Source organism: Rutidosis leptorrhynchoides, chromosome 3 (assembly GCF_046630445.1).
Source record: "Rutidosis leptorrhynchoides isolate AG116_Rl617_1_P2 chromosome 3, CSIRO_AGI_Rlap_v1, whole genome shotgun sequence".
Lineage (NCBI taxonomy): Eukaryota > Viridiplantae > Streptophyta > Magnoliopsida > Asterales > Asteraceae > Rutidosis > Rutidosis leptorrhynchoides.
In genome coordinates this window covers 161,548,010-161,568,740 of record NC_092335.1, presented here as the reverse complement: position 1 = coordinate 161,568,740, position 20,731 = coordinate 161,548,010, and the positions used below count along the sequence as shown (strand labels likewise).

The 20,731-nt window shown below is 35.4% G+C and overlaps 1 protein-coding gene across 1 annotated transcript; it reads left to right on the top strand.

Annotated features, from left to right (window-relative positions):
- Positions 1–2,435: 2,435 nt before the first annotated feature.
- Positions 2,436–3,652, top strand: LOC139900546 (F-box/FBD/LRR-repeat protein At1g13570-like). Its single transcript, XM_071883312.1, has 5 exons — positions 2,436–2,622; positions 2,688–2,848; positions 2,929–3,036; positions 3,113–3,265; positions 3,338–3,652. Exons 1-5 carry the CDS (start codon positions 2,436–2,438, stop codon positions 3,650–3,652), a joined length of 924 nt encoding a protein of 307 aa, XP_071739413.1.
- Positions 3,653–20,731: the final 17,079 nt, after the last annotated feature.

Sequence of the window (20,731 nt, the reverse complement as noted above, 5' to 3'; positions counted from 1 at the left end):
CCGAATTTGATCCATCAATTGATGTTAATCGATTAATTAAATCGATTTTGGTGATTCGGAACGGATTGCTTTAAAAAAATGATTAATCGCAGGTTAATCGGCAAGTAATCGGGTTTTTTACAACACTACGACTACAGCAACAATCATTCTGCCCTCAAAGTGGAAAAACCTTATGCCTGTTTTTGTAAATCTGCACAAAATGGTCGTAGCATTTTATTTTACTAAAATTAAATTAAATAGAACACGAATACACGATCCATTCGCTGTAAAAAAATTTTGCCCTAATTTAATTTACTCCTAGTTTATCACTTTTCCGTGTTTGGTTGCCCACTCTTACCCACTTTCAGTTCCAAATTGTAGTTGGATGATGATGATAATGGAGCCCTAAATCCATCAAAAAGCGCAGAGGTAATTCATAGTCTCTTCTTTCTTGTATTATTCTATTAATTAGCTCAACAACTCATTGTACTGTGGATTAAATATAATTTTTGTTCAAGTTCTATTTATTTTTCCTTTTATAAATTCGATTGAGTAGCAGCACAGCTACATATCACTTTAATCTGAATTGAAAATTATCTTACTCGAAACTCCTAATTTTTGTAGCCCTAGATCTGATAATAATAATATTTTGGGGTTGGGTCAGACGATGAACGCAAAGACTTACCGATGTGTGTTGTGCTACCGGTTGGGTGTTCCATTGTTCTCTATCTCGACGGCATGCTCTGCCTGTTCAAGGGTTTTTACTGGGGATATTTTCGGGGATCACGCGGTGTCTTGTGCTGGTATGGTGGGTATTAAGCATCGACATAATGTTGTTCGGGATTCCCTTGTTGATGTTTGTTATCGATCTGGGATTTCAGCGAGAAAGGAGGTTGACATTGGGTTGTCTGGAGGGAACGACAGGGCCCTCAGACCTGCAGATGTGTTACTTTATTCCTGGGATTGTGGTCGCGATGTTTGTGTTGACTTGACAGGGTCTTCTCCTTTGACACAGTCTGGGCTTTCTGACTTTGTCCCTGGACGTGCTGTGGTTGATGCGGCTCATCAAAAGCGGGTCAAGTACGAATCTAGCTGTCAGGCGATTGGTTATGGTTTCATTCCTTTCTCATTTTCTTCCCTTGGGGAATTAGAAAAGGATGTTGTTTGTTTGCTAAAGCGGGTTCAGAAGAGTTCGATGGCGCAAGATATTGGTGCCGGTGCTGCTACTCATATTTTTACTAGGATAGATTTTGCTATTGCTAGAGGTGTGGGGGCCCAGATTGTCTCTAGGCTTCCCACTAATTTTTTTATAAGTTTTAATACTTTTAAGTTTATTATAATAATAATAATAATAATAATAATAATAATAATAATAATAATAATAATAATAATAATAATAATAATAATAATAATAATAATAATAATAATAATAATAATAATAATAATAATAATAATAATAATAATAATAATAATAATAATAATAATAATAATAATAATAATAATAATAATAATAATAATAATAATAATAATAATAATAATAATAATAATAATAATAATAATAATAATAATAATAATAATAATAATAATAATAATAATAATAATAATAATAATAATAATAATAATAATAATAATAATAATAATAATAATAATAATAATAATAATAATAATAATAATAATAATAATAATAATAATAATAATAATAATAATAATAATAATAATAATAATAATAATAATAATAATAATAATAATAATAATAATAATAATAATAATAATAATAATAATAATAATAATAATAATAATAATAATAATAATAATAATAATAATAATAATAATAATAATAATAATAATAATAATAATAATAATAATAATAATAATAATAATAATAATAATAATAATAATAATAATAATAATAATATTATTATTATTATTATTATTATTATTTTTGATCCATCTTGAAAGAACAGTGCGTTTGATTTCAGGAAATTTCTTTGATTTCTCACCTTTTATACTTCCGAAAGTAAAAAAAAAAAAAAATGTCCTTATATTTATCTTTATAACTACCGAAAGTCTGATAATGCGTCCCTGTTTATGTGAATATATAGTTTCTAAAAGTTCAGTTATAATTTATAAAGTAAGTTGTTTGTTTCTATAAATGTTTTTTTTCTTTTCTTAAAAAATATATCTGTCACTGATCTTCTGGATAATACTTTATCTTTTATATAACCAAATGCCCTTGTCATTTTGTCAATACTTTCGGTTTTATATTGCAGACTTGTTGAGTGTATATGATGAAAACTCAATGCATAAGTTCGGATAGAATCAGCTCCCTTCCTCAAAACATAATTGATACTATTTTAACTCTTATGCCAATCCGAGATGCACTGAGAACGAGCATTTTGTCAAAGAAATGGAGGTATTCTTGGATGACCATGCCCAAACTTGTATTTGATCACAACATGGTTCAAGTGATACCCGATACCGAAATTTTGTGGAAATATAAGCTTGTCAATGCGATATTCCATGTTTTGTTACTACACAGTGGTCCGACGATACTAAAGTTCAAGCTTGATGTCAACAAATTGGGCATGGAAACCGAGTTTGACCAGATCATACTTTTTCTTTCAAGGAGAATTAATGTGAAATGTTTGATCATTGATAATAATTCAGACACCTGCTACAAATACCTACATCGTTCTTTTTGATAAAAGGGTTAGAATCTTTAGAGCTATTATGTTGTAATTTTGAACCTCCATTGACATTTAATGGATTTAATAAGTTGAGGAAGATTGACTTTGAAGATGTTCGGGTTACTGCTGAAGTGCTTCAAAATTTCCTCTCGAGTTGCCCACTACTTGAAGAAGTCTTTTTGGTAACATGCATATAACCTTTTATGAAGCTTCATCACTTGAAGATATCATTTTAAATGTATGTTTATGTTTATTGATGCAGATTGCTCATGAAGAAGAATATGTAGATGAAAACTTCATTAATCCTGTAACGTTTTTCCAGTGTGTGCCTTTAATTCATACTTTACATATCTCAAAGTATTACATGAAGGTGATTTTGGTTAAAGATTGTATACATCTCATACAAGAATATCGTGATTGCTAATATTTGTTTTGTTTTTTAAAAGTACATGGCTGCAGGTGGTATGCCAGATAAGCTTCCGACTTCGCTTCACCTCAAAGATGTTGGTTTGGGTGTGTGCCTAATGGACCGAGATGTCATATCATCTGCCCTTTGCATAATCAGGAGCTCCCCAAATCTAGAGCAACTTTCTTTTCTGGTATTGCTTACGATAATCTAATCTTCCTGTAAATACAGTTTTAATGACCTTTAACCATGTTCTCTGAATTAGATGTATGATAATGAGAAGTTTCCGATTAAGGAAAGTTCCATCAAGTTTGTTGATCTCCAAGACGACTTGAGTTTGACCTTAGATCATCTTACATATTTTGGAATAATAAGTTTTAGTAACAATGTGTTTGAGAGAGAATGTGTGAAACTCATCATGGCTAAGTCACCTGTACTAACGTTAGTACGAATTGAGCTTGAAGACAAAGTTTCTGTTGATGAAGAATTGAAGATTCTTAGAGATATGATTTACCGGCCATTTTCCTGTGCATCGCCTTCAGCAAAATTACTTATTAAACGCCCAAAAACCTCTTCATAAAGGCTAAGATTTTGGTGATGTTAGGTAATTGTCTTTGTTAGTATCAAGGATTGTCAAAGCAAAGTGTTGTAGTTTTATGTGTACTATTTTTGTGGAGTACATGTTTAGATTATGTTATTATGTTGTATGAAGTGCTACTTTCTTTTTTGTAATAAAAACGAAGCTTGTTTTAGAAGTAATCATCGTGTGCGGAACCCAGTTAAGTTAATTATTTTGTACGTACTGTTTGATCTTGTTATGGGTGCTTATGTATGTTGATTCTAAGATAGGCCTAGAAAGAACCCCGAATCATTCAAGTTCATTACTTGGAGCAGGATGACACTTGAAACAGTACGTACAAAAGGCTCACGTTTAGTTAGCAGTAGCTCAGTCATTTTGTTTAGGGTTTATTTAGTGTCTTCGAACCTTTCCGGTTTGCTTGTATCCTTGTTAGTTTCTTTCATCTTCCGATGAAAAGGTTTTCTTATATAGTTTACGTACCAAAAGGCTCACGTTTAGTTATTAGACTTTCGGTACCTTTTTTGAACTAGAAGATTCTATAAACCTTTCATTAAATGAGGAGTTGCTATTCAGCTAGGTTTATCCGAAATAAATATAGTACTCGCCCATGTGACCTAGTGGTACACTCAACACCTTGTGTGTTGGATGGGGGTGGGATGTCTGAAATTCGAGTCCTCTCCCTTAAAACGTTTCAGGATATTTATCCGATTTATGGAGTGACCTCTTCGCACTTTCAGTCCCAAATTGTAGCTGGATGATGATAATGGAGCCCTAAATCGATCAAAGCGCAGAGGTAATTCATAGTCTCTTTTTTCTTGTAGAAAAACTAACATGTATTATTCTATTCATTAGCTCAACGGCTCATTGTACTAGCCGATTAAATATAACTTTTATTCAAGTTCTATTTATTTGTCCATTTATAAATTCGATTGAGAAACAGCACAGCTACACAAACACAATACTTCAATCTGAATTGAAAATTATCTTACTCGAAACTCCTCGTTGTCTTTTTTTTTTTTTTTTTTTTTGAAAAGCAAGGAAATATCATTAAGGAAACACGAAACAATTACACCACATAGATCCTCTAGGAAGCTAGCCAAAAGGACAACAAAGAATAGTTGCTAAGCAAGCAACTTGAAAATAGAAAGAAAAACACGACAAGATTTACAATAACAATCACGACATATTAAGATAATCCTTTGGCTTAGAGAGCCAAGTAGGCCAATCCATGCATCGATATTTAGCCCGCGAATTTATCCATTCGAATGTTAAATTTTGTATCTCATTTAAAGCCACCGGGGCGGTCCAAGATTTGCCTTGAAACACCACATTGTTTCGGTTTTTTCAAATAAGATACAAAGCGATCCACTTAGAAGCTTGCCAAACTTTACTCCCAAAATTCGACATCGATGTTGGACCTTTATCACTTATCAAATCCGCAACATTTGCCGAGGAGAAGCCCCCTAAATCCCACCACGAGAAAAAACGACTCCATATATCTTTCGCAATCTTACAGTCAATCAAGCAATGTATCACCGGTTCGAGATCCTCATCACATAAATCACACCTCACACTATGTAAATCAATCCCTCTTTTATCAAGTTCAATTTTTACCCGCAATCTACCAATTTGAGTTCGCCAAATAAAAATTTCTACTTTTTTTGGGACAAGATTGTTTCGCATAGTGGAAGAAGAATCAACATAAGAACCAAGGATTTTAGAGTCAATGATTTTACTTAGCTTATTAACTGTGAACAAACCATTCGCCGATAGACTCCATTTCCAAGAATCACGATCAGATGCGTTAATAGAAGCTGCTGAAATGAGCCGTTGCAAACTGTCCAATTCTGATCTTGTCCTACCTGAAGGTGCACGTACCCAATTCCAAGAGAAAACGAGCTGCTGCCCATCTTTTTTCATTCTGTTTTTGATGTTGACTTCAGGAAGACTCTCTAGCTTGAATAACCGCGGAAATAAAGTGCTCAATTTATCATTCCCGATCCAGTGTTCCTGCCAAAAGGATGTAGTATCACCGTCCTCGATCGTCTTGATGAAAGAATTTTTGAAACCAATCTCTAAATCTTCAATTGCATCACCTGTCAAAATGATTTTTTGCCAAGTACTAGAAAAGCGATTAGAAGAGACACCACCCGATAAAAGACCGCCATTAAGACCATAAAGACTTCGAATGACCTTGACCCATAGGGAGTCGGTTTCGGTTTTGAACCTCTACCACCATTTCCCTAATAAGGCAAGATTTTTACTTTTAAGTGAACCAAGATTTAACCCCCCATTCCCGAAAGTGTTTAAGACTCTATCCCATTTGACCCACGAGATATTGTTACCCTCTCCCGACCCGCCCCAAAAGAATTTCCTCCTCACACTCTCAAGAAGATTAAGCACACACGACGGAGCACGAAATAGCGAGAAGTAATACAACGGGATGCTATTGAGAACCGACTTAATTAGAACTACTCTTCCCCCATAAGACAACGAACGCATTTTCCAATTTGATAACCTAGATTTGAACTTTTCAATAACCGGAATCCAATCTTTCATTTTGTTCATTTTCGCCCCGATAGGCAATCCAAGATAAATGAAGGGTAGAGAATCAACTTGACAACCGATTAGCCTAGCCATATTATTCACTTCCGAAGAATCTACACCAATTCCATAAATGCGACTTTTATGGAAGTTAATTCTCAACCCCGAGGCCCGCTCAAAACATGTGAGTAGATTTCTCAAATTTAAGATGTTCATCCTACTCCAATCCCGGAAAAACATGGTATCGTCCGCGTATTGTAAATGTGAAACCACTACCTTGTCGCATCCTACTTCTATTCCTGTAAAAAGACCCTTTTCAAGAGCCGATTTAACAAGAATATTAAGCCCCTCCACCGCGATAATAAAAAGGAAAGGTGACAATGGATCACCTTGCCTTACTCCTCTTTATAAACCAAATTCTTTAGTTGGGGAGCCGTTTACCAAGATCGATCTGATATAAATAATATTTTTGATCCATCTTGAAAGAATAGTACGTTTGATTTCAGGAAATTTATTTGATTTCTCACCATTTATACTTCCGAAAGTTAAAAGAAATGTATTTTTTTATCTTTAAAACTCCCGAAATTCTGATAATGCGTCCCTGTTTATGTGAATTATAGTTTCAAAAAGCTCAATTATAATTTATAACTTTAGTTTTTTTGTTTTTTTCCTTTCTTCAAAATATACTATTTGTCACCTATCTTCTGGATAACACTTTCACTTTTTTGTTAAACCAAATGCCCTTGTTAATACTTTCAGGTTTATTGATTTGTATTATATATTGCAGATTTGTGGAGTGTATATGATGAAAATTCAATGCCGAAATTCGGATATAATCAGCTCCCTTCCTCTAGGGGCATTATTGATTTGTATTATATCTTGTAGATTTGTGGAGTGTATATAATGAAAACTCAATGCCGAAATTCGGATATAATCAGATTTGTGGAGTGTATGTAAAGATAAAGGCCTTTTACTTGAAGTAATTGCCTTGCCTCTAGGGGCATTATTACTCGCTTCGCAGTTTTTATTGTTGCATTTTTATCTGCGTTTTTACTACCAACATTCGCAGTGCCTTCAGCTGTCGGATTTTTATCCGCATTCCCTTGCGAGCTTGCGGATGCATATTTTGATCGAAGTTCTTCCTCGGTATGCTCTTCGCGGATAGCAACAGTTTGCTGAGAATTGCGTCGTGCCGCAGTTATCTTTTCAGTTGCAGCGTTTAACTGTGTTTCTTCATCAGGAGCAACATTTTCGGATGATTTAGCAACCAATGCTTTTGTTTGCTTACTTATCTCATGACTCGTTTGAAAATCAAACGCTGTTGAATTTCTGAAATCATACGTGTCTACTGTGCTGTTGCCTTTCTTCTTATTATGCGTTGTCATTTTAATTTGATTTCTTCCGTCAGATTTAACAACCTGCAAATCGTTAAACAAGAACACAATCAAAATTGAATTCCGAATTTAATCATTCGATTTCACGAAAGTAAATTTCTCGAATTCAATTCTAATTCGTGTCCAACGGATGGCGCCAATTGATCAATCCTAGATTAGAATTAATCAAGGATTTAGTGCAATGAGGGGGTGGAATGGGGTGTTGATAATGTTTATGGTACCTTATGATCGTCTTTCACTAACATCAAGTGATCAATCACCATGTCCCTGTGACGACCCAAAAATTTCTGACCAAATTTAAACTTTAATCTTTATATATTTCCGACACGATAAGCAAAGTTTGTTAAGTTAAACCTCAAGGATTTCAAACTATGTTCATACATTCATTTAACCCCGGCCAAACTCCAATGATTCACGAACCATTATATGAACGGATATGATTAAATATGTATATGTATATATGATATAATTTGAAAACATTAACATAGTATTAGATACATAATACTTTACATGAACGTATTTGTTTCAAAATATAATTAAAATAATTATCAACTGAATTAACAGATAATATCAAATGATCGAATTATCAGATACATTGAATTATGATTACGAGTCTTTGTTGAAAGGTCCACATTGATTTGAGAAATCGTCCATTTTAACGATATTCGGAATAAATGGTAAAGTCATTTACAGGTAAGAACAAAAGTGTCAATTAACGGGAATTAGACAAGAATTAGTGGAGATTCCTATTTGAATTTCAATTCCTGCTTTACAACATTTTCCTCGTGATTTTAATAGGATAACTATTTTGACTTTCATCTTAAAGTTGGAACGTGGAATATAAATAACTTAGACAATTGGATATCGACATTTTACATTAAGATAATTTCATACGTTCATCTAACCTTTGGACTTTATAGCACGTGTCACTTACAAACGTTAATTCAAAAACTTGAAACGTATTAAGAATATATTTAATCTTACTTTTCTAAAACGTTTTACGATATAACAATTATAACCTCTTTAGTAAAATGATTCTTAAATGTATTTAATTTTGGAAAAACAAAGTTTTCTTATTTATTTAATATTGTTTCAACGTACAAAAACAGTTTGGTTTAAAAAGAACTTTATCATTAAAACGTTTTATAAGATAATTTGTTCAAAAGTTTTAAAGAACTTAATTAAGGCTTTGTATTATAAATTACACACACACACACACACACACACATATATATATATATATATATATATATATATATATATATATATATATATATATATATATATATATATATATATATATATATATATATTCTTGATAACGTAAACGTGTTACGACATAATACTTTCTATTACTTAAATGATTTTGAAATGAACTTTGAAAAATAAATAGTTTTGAAAAACTAAACGTTATATTATTAAATAGATATTTCAATTATATATAAGATATACAAAATTATATTTTTAAATAAGAATATATATATATATATATATATATATATATATATATATATATATATATATATATATATATATATATATATATATATATATATATATATATATATATATATATATTACAAATGCTTTAATTTAAACATAAAACGTTTCAGTATTATTAAACGTATTTTAATAAACAACGAGACATTGATTTATAGAAGCAAATGAACACAACACTCAAATAAAGAAGTTATACTTTGGGTAATATAAATTATAGATGATTAAGTCTAATTATTTATAATAGGTACACGTCGCGTAACATAAAGAGCTAGTTTTCTAAGCGTACGAATATGCGTTCGAAAAATCGGAACTAGGACATAAGTCGAGTGACAACGTACGAGTCATTAGAACTAAAATTATAGGTTAACTATGCACGTAAATATAATATAATATATAATTATTTATATAAATTAAATATATTATATATTAAATAAATATATAAACCGTCGGCAGCCTTGAAATCATTGGGAATGAGCTGGACAGGGGAACTCCGCACTCGCGGAGCATATGGGCACAAAACCTCTGCACTCACGGAGGTGTCAGTTTCAGGATTTGTGTATAAAGCTCACATTTTTTGCCGAACCATTCCATCCCTCAATCTATCTCTCGATATCTATATATATATATATATATATATATATATATATATATATATATATATATATATATATATATATATATATATATATATATATATATATATATATATATATATATTATTATTATTATTATTATTATTATTATTATATTATTTTAAAGATTAATATTATTATTATTAATCTTATTATTATTAGTATTAGTAGTATTATTATTATTACATAAAATATTAAGACGAGGTCATGAGCGAGCTATTTCAAAACATGTTTTCGAGTAGGATATGGCTAAGGAAATTATGGGTTATAGCTATGGAGGTGATGGGTAATGTTCGGGGGTATGCTTGTGGGGTCAACCTAGTGTTTATCATCTCCGTTGCGTCTACGTACCTTTCCTGCACTATTGAATCTCAATATTGATACGTAAGCACTCATAATTTAACTTTTACATATTAATAGTGTATCCCTGACTAGTGCTCGAGTATATAGGCTTATGTATGCTTGTATTTTTGATATTTTCATTAGATAGGATATGTTAAATCCTGAATTAGTTACATATGCGGTTGAGATAATATATAAGATATGCATGTCGTTGGAAAGCTAGTGAAAAATTAAGAACTTTTCATTTAGATATCGAATGGTTTCGATGAACGGATTAGAAGTTATAGTCAACCGAATATTTGGTATTATTATTAAAAATGATTATTATTATCGTCGTTATTATCGTCGTTATATTTTTTATCTAATTATTATTATTATTATTATTATTATTATTATTATTATTATTATTATTATTATTATTATTATTATTATTATTACCCATATACTATTGGGAAAAGTAGACCTTGAAGCCCCATTGGTCCACGTCTCCTCTCCCCCTCACAATGTTTACTGCTCATGGTCTCCCTCTTTTTCCCCCTTTTTTCCCCTTTTCTCCATTAAAAAAAACCCGACACTCTCCTGCTCCAGCTCCATATCTCCTCCCTCACCTCCTCCCATACCTCCTCCTATACCTTTCTCCCTTTGTCTTTCCTATCTTCTGTAACATCCCACCTTTTCCGTTTACTTTTCCGTTTACTTATTTGAAGTCCGTTATATGTTTATAACATCTCCCGTTGATACGCGTTTTAAATTATCCCGTTTTGGTAATTCACGCACCCGAATGAAACTTGAAGGACCAAACTTGCCAAATGACCAAACCTTTAACTAGGTCAAAGTGGTCAAACCATCCTCATCCATTCATCACTCCTCTTTCATCTTTACTACTTCCTCCATTTTCTCTCTACACCCAATTTCAAAGAATCATCATCCAAATTCGAGCTAGCGGGTGTTTTGCAAAATAAACTACATTTTTGGAATCCTTGCAACTTCCTCTTCGATTCCATACCGATTTCATTACATTTGAGTAACTTTCTAAAATCACTAGATTTTGTGTTCTTGATATTTTTAACTTATAAAGTTGTTAGTTAGTGTCTATGGCTCAAGTCTAACATGAATATATGATTTATATGCTCGATCTCGTTGTTTTAGTGTAACTAGCATGAACATGAAAAGTGTGTTTGATTTTGAGTTTTGGATGATTTAATGTTGTTGTTATCATAAAGTGCAAGTATTAAATGTGTTCCTAGTATCACTAGCTTCAATTTGATGTATAGGTTGCTTTAGAAAACTTCATGAACTTGATTAGTGATTTTGGTGAATTTGGGTTAAGGTTTGATGAACTTGAAATGGAATTTTGATGCTTTGAATGACATGAGATGTTATTAGTAAGTGTTAGGTTGTATTGTATGCTTGATTACCTTCGAAACGGCATATCATTCATGTAAATTGGTTGCCGAATCATTGATTTGCATTTATGAACTTGAATGCATTAAATGATGAGCTTTGAATGTGATTTTGATTGTTTTAAAGGTAAATGTGATTGATGAAATGTGTTTAGATGTTTTCCTCGTCAAAATACCTTTCCAATGATATAAGATACTCGTCTTGATTGTTTGCGGGTCATAAATTAGGATTGTTTGAGTTTTGGTTCGTGCACTTGTGTGTTTTCAGCAAAATGTTTTCTACCCAGATGTTTGGATGCCGTCCAGCCTTTTGGATGCAGTCCAAGCCTTTAATACTGGACGCCGTCCAACAATTTTGGACGCCGTCCAGTTTGCCTATCAGGGGACTGTCCAACTTGGTCATTTTATGAAAAATGTTTGACATGCTATGGACCTCCGATTCACATGTAACTTGTTCTAACATACTCATATATGATTAAAAACCTCAGAAAAATAGTTCGGGACCCGACCCGAATGTGTTGACTTTTTCGTTGACTTTGACCCTACCAAAGTTGACTTTTAATCAAACTTAACCAAATGTTTGTGCAATCGTTCTAACATGCTTTTATACTTGTACCTTGCATGAAACATGACAATTTGATTCACATGCTATTATAATCGAGTCTTAACGAGCCATAGGACTAATTGAACACTTTGACCGACCGTGTTTACCGATATTGATACAAACCTATTTGTTTAGGTCAAGACTAGCATTCGTTCTTGCACACGTTTACTTGTTGAAGTACTTTTACATACGTGCACTCAAGGTGAGATCATAGTCCCACTTTTACTCTTTTTGAAGTTACATTTGGGATGAGAAAACATAAACGTTCTTTTTACTAAGTGAACACAAGTACAGGAAAACAAACATTCTACATACGAGTTTGAACAAAAATCCTCAATTCGATTATCATTAGTTACACTTGCCGGGTGTAAGCGAGAACTTATGTTATATGGCCATATGGGTTTGACAAACCCTCATTCAAACGGTTCGCTACCGTTTACGAATGAAATATATTTTCTAGAAACAATGTATGTTCTAACACTATTGTGATGGGGTTCTATGGAAAGAATGTTAAGCATTGATAATTGGGTGCTCGTGAATATTAACTTTTGGAATGTATTACTATTATATCAATGTTATAAATCTTGTGGTTCACTTGTACTTACTTACTTAAACCTATGATTTCAACAACGTTTTCGTTGACAGATTTCTATGTTTTTCTCAGGTCCTTGAACGTTTTGTGATACATGCTTCCGCTCATTACTTTTGATACTTGCTTGGATGTCGAGTATACATGCATACGCGGAGCGTCTTTTGGCTACTTTCAAATCGTGTCGCATATGTTTCATTTGTACTTTAAACTTTGTAACGTAACAAATTGTCGAACTACATTGTAAACCTTGAAACATCTTTACTTTTGAAATGAATGCGACATACTTTTGGTCAAACGTTGTTTTAAAGACTTATGACCACGTAACGGGACCTAAGTAGACGGCGCCGTCAATGACGATTTTGTCGGGTCGCTACAGATGGTATCAGAGCATTGGTTGTAGGGATTTAGAGTTCATTGGTGTCAGCCCCGAGTCATAGGGTACATTAGTGAGTCCAGACTACAACCGGCATATACACTTGAAGTAGGAATTGCTTGACTACTTGTGCATTTAGACTCGAACGTTTCTACTCATATCTACTCTAATTTCATCTTAATCTCACATTGTTTAATTGAATTGACACGCCACCTTGACTTAGTGAAAAAATGTCGAATGCACATATGAATTAGGGTAATATAATTTCCGGGATTATATTACGGTGACTCATATGAACGTTCCGACATTATGGCATAAAGAATTTAAGGCGAGTCAAGGAAAATTTTTCTCTATCCTTATTCCATATCATGATTAGTATTATTGAAAATACTAATCAACGGTATTCTTGTGTTTTGAAGGAACAATGCCTCCTCGTCGTGTGCCACGCCATGAGACTCCCGAACAAGCTCTACAACGAATGATAGCCACCGCCGTGGATGCGGCCATAGCCGGTCACTCCTCCAACCACAACAATAACAACAACCACAACAACAACAATCAAGGGGCCGGTAACTCAAGTGAAGGGTGCTCCTACAAAGCCTTCATGGGGTGCAAGCCTCATACTTTTGATGGGACCGGGGGACCGGTTACTCTCACTCGATGGTTCGAACAAACGGAGGCCGTCTTTAGCATAAGCGGTAGTCGGGACCAAGATAAGGTCAAATACTCCACTCACACTTTCGCCGGTGTCGCCCTCACATGGTGGAACACCTATGTACAATCGGTGGGTACCGATGAAGCTCACGCCCTCTCTTGGGCCGACTTAAGGGAAAAGATGATCGTCGAATATTTCCCTCGTGAAGAAACCCGAAGGCTCGAACAAGAGGTAAGAACTTTAAAGGCGATCGGAAACGATCTCAAGGCTTATAATCAACGATTTTCCGAACTAGCCTTGATGTGCCCAAACCTTGTGAACCTCGAAGCTCTAAAGGTAGAACTTTACATGGATGGTCTTCCAAAGAGCATCAAACACGGGGTAATGTCATCCAAACCCACTAATCATCAAGAAGCTTTGAACATGGCCCGCAAGTTGATAGAAACAGTGGACAAAATCGTAGTGCCGGCACCTAAAGCCGAGGATAAGTCGGGTAACAACAAAAGAAAATGGGAATCCCCTCAATCAAGCAACAACAACTTTGCCAAAAAGCCTTACACCTCCGACGGCAAGAAGGGTTATGCCGGAAACCTACCTCTTTGCAACAAATGCAACAAGCATCACTTTGGTGAATGTGGCAAGCTAATTTGCCATCGGTGCCAAGGAGTTGGTCATAAGGCCAACGAATGTAAAAGTGTCGTCCCCATAGCTCGAAAGGGGCCCAATGCACCAAAGACGGGCACTTGTTACGAATGTGGCCAAACGGGCCATTATAGAAATGCATGCCCGAAGAAGAAAGATAACCCCTATACGCGCGGCCGAGCTTTCAACATCAACACCGAGGAAGCCCGAGATGACAATGAATTAGTCACGGGTACGTTTCTTCTCACAACTCTTATGTTACTTGTTTATTCCATTCGGGTGCCGATAAGAGTTTTGTATCCAAGACTTTGATTCATTCTTTTAACACTCCACCACTTCCATTAGATACCACTTATACCATTGAAGTGGCCAACGGGAAACTATTGAGTGCCGAAACATATTACCGGGGGTGTACGTTAAACATTTTGGGTAATGAGTTTGAAATTGACTTGATACCCATGGAACTAGGAAGCTTCGATGTAATAATCGATATGAATTGGTTAGCCAAAACGAAATCTCACATCCTTTGTGATCTTAACGCAATCCGAATTCCTATCGAGAATGGTAAACCCTTGATTGTTTATGGCGATAAGAGTTGCACCGGACTCAACCTTGTTTCGTGCCTTAAAGTTAGAAAACTACTCTGTAAGGGTTGTTTTGCAATCCTTGCCCATGTTAAGAAAGTCGAGTCCGATGAGAAGCATGTCGATGATGTGCCAATTGTTAGTGACTTTTTCGATGTATTTCCCGACGAATTGCCGGGTCTTCCACCTCATCGACCGGTAGAATTCCAAATCGATCTTATTTCAGGAGCCGCACCTGTAGCACGTGCATCATATAGACTTGCTCCATCCGAAATGCAAGAATTGCAAAGTCAAATCCAAGAACTACTTGACTGTGGTTTTATCCAACCTAGCCATTCACCATGGGGCGCTCCGATTTTGTTTGTTAAAAAGAAAGACGGATCCCTACAAATGTGCATTGATTATCGTGAGCTAAACAAATTGAAGGTTAAGAACCGATATCCTCTTCCTCGCATCGATGACCTCTTTGATCAACTACAAGGGTCTTGTGTATATTCAAAAATCGATCTCCGCTCGGGTTATCATCAATTATGGGTTAAGGGGGAAGATGTCTCCAAAACCGCTTTCCGGACTCGTTATGGTAGTTATGAATTTCTTGTAATGCCATTTGGTCTCACTAACACACCAGCAGTGTTCATGGATCTTATGAACCGCGTGTGCAAACCGTATGTCGATAAATTCGTTATTGTGTTCATCGATGACATCTTGGTCTATTCTAAAAGCAAAGAAGAACACGAACAACATCTCCGACTTGTGCTTGAACTCTTGAGACAAGAACGACTCTATGCCAAATTCTCCAAGTGTGAATTTTGGTTGAAGGAATTTCAATTTCTTGGTCATGTTGTAAGTGATCAAGGTATTAAAGTCAATCCATCGAAAATCGAAGCCATTAGTAAATGGGAGACTCCTACTACTCCTACTCACATTCGTCAATTTTTGGGTCTCGCTGGATACTACCGTAGATTCATCAAGGATTTCTCTTTGGTTGCTCGACCTCTAACCGCGTTAACTCACAAGGGAAAGAAATTCATTTGGTCAACCGAACAAGAATCCGTATTTCAAATCTTGAAAACAAAGCTAACCACCGCTCCTATCTTGTCACTTCCCGAAGGCAATGATGATTTTGTTGTATATTGCGATGCCTCGAAACATGATTTTGGGTGTGTATTGATGCAACGAAAGAAAGTCATTGCTTATGCCTCTCGACAACTCAAAATTCATGAACGAAACTACACGACACATAATCTCGAACTCGGAGCCGTTGTCTTCGCTCTTAAAATGTGAAGACATTATCTTTATGGAACCAAAAGTACCATTTTCACTGATCACAAAAGCCTTCAACACATCTTCGATCAAAAACAACTAAACATGAGACAACGACGGTGGATTGAAACTTTAAACGATTATGATTGTGAGCTTCGTTACCATCCCGGGAAGGCAAACGTAGTAGCCGATGCCTTAAGTCGAAAGGAAAGAGCGGCACCTCTTCGTGTCCGAGTTTTAAACATCACCATTCACACCAACCTCAATAGTCAAATTCGTGTAGCCCAAGATGAGGCTCTCAAGGATGAAAACATCTCTCTCGAACACTTGAACGTCCTCACCTCTCGATTCGAAGTTAAAGAAACCGGACTCCGATATTTCGCCGGAAGAATTTGGGTGCCTAGTTATGGGGACTTGCGAAGCCTTATTTTAGACGAAGCCCATAAGTCACGATACTTGATTCACCCCGGTGCCAATAAGATGTATCACGACCTCAAAGAACAATATTGGTGGCCGAACATTAAAAGGGACGTTGCTACTTATGTTGGAAAATGCCTAACTTGCTCCAAAGTCAAAACCGAACATCAAAGACCATCCGGACTACTTCAACAACCCGAAATCCCGCAATGGAAGTGGGAAAGGATAACGTTGGATTTTATCACCAAACTACCAAAGACGGTTGGCAGTTATGATACCATTTGGGTTATTGTTGACCGTCTCACCAAATCCGCACATTTCCTAGCCATGAAGGAAACCGACAACATGGAGAAACTCGCACAACTTTACATTAAAGAAATCGTAGCCCGACACGGTGTACCCTTATCGATTATCTCCGACCGAGATGGCCGTTTTGTTTCTAGATTTTGGCGTACTTTACAAGAAGCGTTGGGAACGCGTTTAGACATGAGCACCGCATACCATCCGCAAACCGACGGACAAAGCGAACACACAATTTAAACTTTGGAAGACATGCTACGAGCTTGTGTTGTCGACTTTGGGAAAGCTTGGGATAAGCACTTGCCTCTCGCCGATTTCTCCTACAACAATAGTTATCACGTGAGTATTAACGCCGCACCATTCGAAGCTTTATATGGCCGAAAATGTCGTTCTCCTCTTTGTTGGGCCGAAGTAGGCGACACACAAATCACCGGACCCGAAATCATTCATGAAACCACCGAGAAGATCGTTCAAATCCGAGATAGGCTTAGGACGGCCCGAAGTCGTCAAAAGAGCTATACCGACAAACGACGCAACGACCTTGAGTTTCAAGTCGGTGATCACGTAATGTTAAAAGTCGCACCTTGGAAAGGTGTAATTCGTTTCGAGAAACGCGGGAAGCTAAATCCGCGGTATATTGGTCCTTTCAAAATCTTGGAGCGTGTTGGAACCGTTGCTTATCGTTTAGATCTTTCGCCCTCAATTGAGCTCCGTTCATCCTACTTTCCATGTATCTAACTTGAAAAAGTGTCTTGCCGAACCCGATATCATCATCCCTCTCGAGGAGCTTATCATTGATGACAAACTTCATTTCGTAGAGGAACTGGTTGAAATTGTGGACACCTCCGTCAAAATGTTAAAACAAAGCCGAATTCCAATTGTCAAGGTCCGTTGAAACGCCAAAAGGGGAATCGAGTTTACTTGGGAAAGACAAGATCAAATGCAAAAGAAATACCCTCATTTATTCGCGAATTCGGAAACGCAAAATCTCGAGGAAGAAACAACGACTACTACGCCTACTTAAATTTCGGGACGAAATTTCTTTTAAGGAGTAGGTAATGTAACATCCCGCATTTTTCCATTTACTTTTCCGTTTATTTATTTGAAATCAGTTATATGTTTATAACATCTCCCGTTGATACGCGTTTTAAATTATCTCGTTTAGGTAATTCACGCACCCGAATGAAACTTGAAGGACCAAACTTGCCAAATGACCATACCTTGGACTAGGTCAAAGTGGTCAAACCATCCTCATCCATTCATCACTCCTCTTTCATCTTTACTACTTCCTCCATTTTCTCTCAACACCCAATTTCAAAGAATCATCATCCAAATCCGAGCTAGCGGGTGTTTTGCAAAACAAACTACATTTTTGGAATCCTTGCAACTTCCTCTTCGATTCCATACCGATTTCACTACATTTGGGTAACTTTCTAAAATCACTAGATTTTGTGTTCTTGATGTTTTTAACTTATAAAGTTGTTAGTTAGTGTCTATGGCTCAAGTCTAACATGAATATATGATTTATATGCTCGATCTCATTGTTTTAGTGTAACTAGCATGAACATGAAAAGTGTGTTTGATTTTGAGTTTTGGATGATTTAATGTTGTTGTTATCATAAAGTGCAAGTATTAAATGTGTTCCTAGTATCACTAGCTTCAACTTGATGTGTAGGTTGCTTTAGAAAACTTCATAAACTTGATTAGTGATTTTGGTGAATTTGGGTTAAGGTTTGATGAACTTGAAATGGACTTTTGATGCTTTGAATGACATGAGATGTTATTAGTAAGTGTTAGGTTGTATTGTATGCTTGATTACCTTCGAAACGGCATATCATTCATGTAAATTGGTTGCCGAATCATTGATTTGCATTTATGAACTTGAATGCGTTAAATGATGAGCTTTGAATGTGATTTTGGTTGTTGTAAAGGTAAATGTGATTGATGAAATGTGTTTAGATGTTTTCCTCGTCAAAATACCTTTCCAATGATATAAGATACTCGTCTTGATTGTTTGCGGGTCATAAATTAGGATTGTTTGAGTTTTGGTTCGTGCACTTGTGTGTTTTCAGCAAAATGTTTTCTGCCCAGATGTTTGGACGCCGTCCAGCCTTTTAGACGCCGTCCAGGCCTTTAATACTGGACATCGTCCAGCAATTTTGGACGCCGTCCAGTTTGCCTATCAAGGGACTGTCCAACTTGGTCATTTTATGAAAAATGTTTGACATGCTATGGACCTCCGATTCACATGTAACTTGTTCTAACATGCTCATATATGATTAAAAACCTCAGAAAAATAGTTCGGGACCCGACCCGAACGTGTTGACTTTTTCGTTGACTTTGACCCGACCAAAGTTGACTTTTAATCAAACTTAACCAAATGTTTGTGCAATCGTTCTAACATGCTTTTATACTTGTACCTTGAATGAAACATGATAATTTGATTCACATGCTATTATAATCGAGTCTTAACGAGCCATAGGACTCATTGAACACTTTGACCGACCGTGTTTACCGATATTGATACAAACCTATTTGTTTAGGTCAAGACTAGCATTCGTTCTTGCACACGTTTACTTGTTGAAGTACTTTTACATACGTGCACTCAAGGTGAGATCATAGTCCCACTTTTACTCTTTTTAAACTTACATTTGGGATGAGAAAACATAAACGTTCTTTTTACTAAGTGAACACAAGTACAGGAAAACAAACACCCCGGGTGTAAGCGAGAACTTATGTTATATGGCCATATGGGTTTGACAAACCCTCATTCAAACCGTTCGCTACCGTTTACGAATGAAATATATTTTCGAGAAACAGTGTATGTTCTAACACTATTGTGATGGGGTTCTATGGAATGAATGTTAAGCATTGATAATTGGGTGCTCGTGAATATTAACTTTTGGAATGTATTACTATTATATCAATGTTATAAATCGTGTGGTTCACTTGTACTTACTTACTTAAACATATAATTTCACCAACGTTTTCGTTGACAGATTTCTATGTTTTTCTTAGGTCCTTGAACGTTTTGTGATACATGCTTCCGCTCATTACTTTTGATACTTGCTTGGATGTCGAGTATACATGCATACGCGGAGCGTCTTTTGGCTACTTTCAAATCGTGTCGCATATGTTTCATTTGTACTTTAAACTTTGTAACGTAATAAATTGTCGAACTACTTTGTAAACCTTGAAACATCTTTACTTTTGAAATGAATGCGACATACTTTTGGTCAAACGTTGTTTTAAAGACTTATGACCACGTAACGGGACCTAAGTAGACGGCGCCCACAATGACGATTTTGTCGGGTCGCTACATCTTCTTCCATCTCTTTTGTCATATCTTCTGTTCTCCATTTTTTTATCTTTTGTCAACTCAATTCGAACGGAAAAGAAGATCAGCACCTGGAGGGAGGCAAAATCATCGCCGGAAACGGTGGCTCTACTACCACAACCACTACTAACGTCTCCTCCAACCACCGTCACAGTTTCTATTCCCTTCTAGGGTTCTAGATTTTGTAAGTTACGTTTATACTTCTTTGATTTACCCGCTCTGGCTTTTTTTTAATTTATGATCTTGATGAAAAAATTAGGGTTCGTTGTTGCGGTTTGCTCCTGATCACTGAATGTTCTTTAGTCGATGTGTAACACATGTTTGTTTGCTTTGTTGCTTGTAACTTTAATAAATTTGTTTATTTTTTAGTATACATTAATTGTTTTTTAGGTAAAATATTAGGGTTATGAGACTGACACAAATGTTTGTTTTATTGATCATGAACATGATGCACACTATGTGTTTGATGAAATGTGTAAACTAAAAAGAAGTTAAAA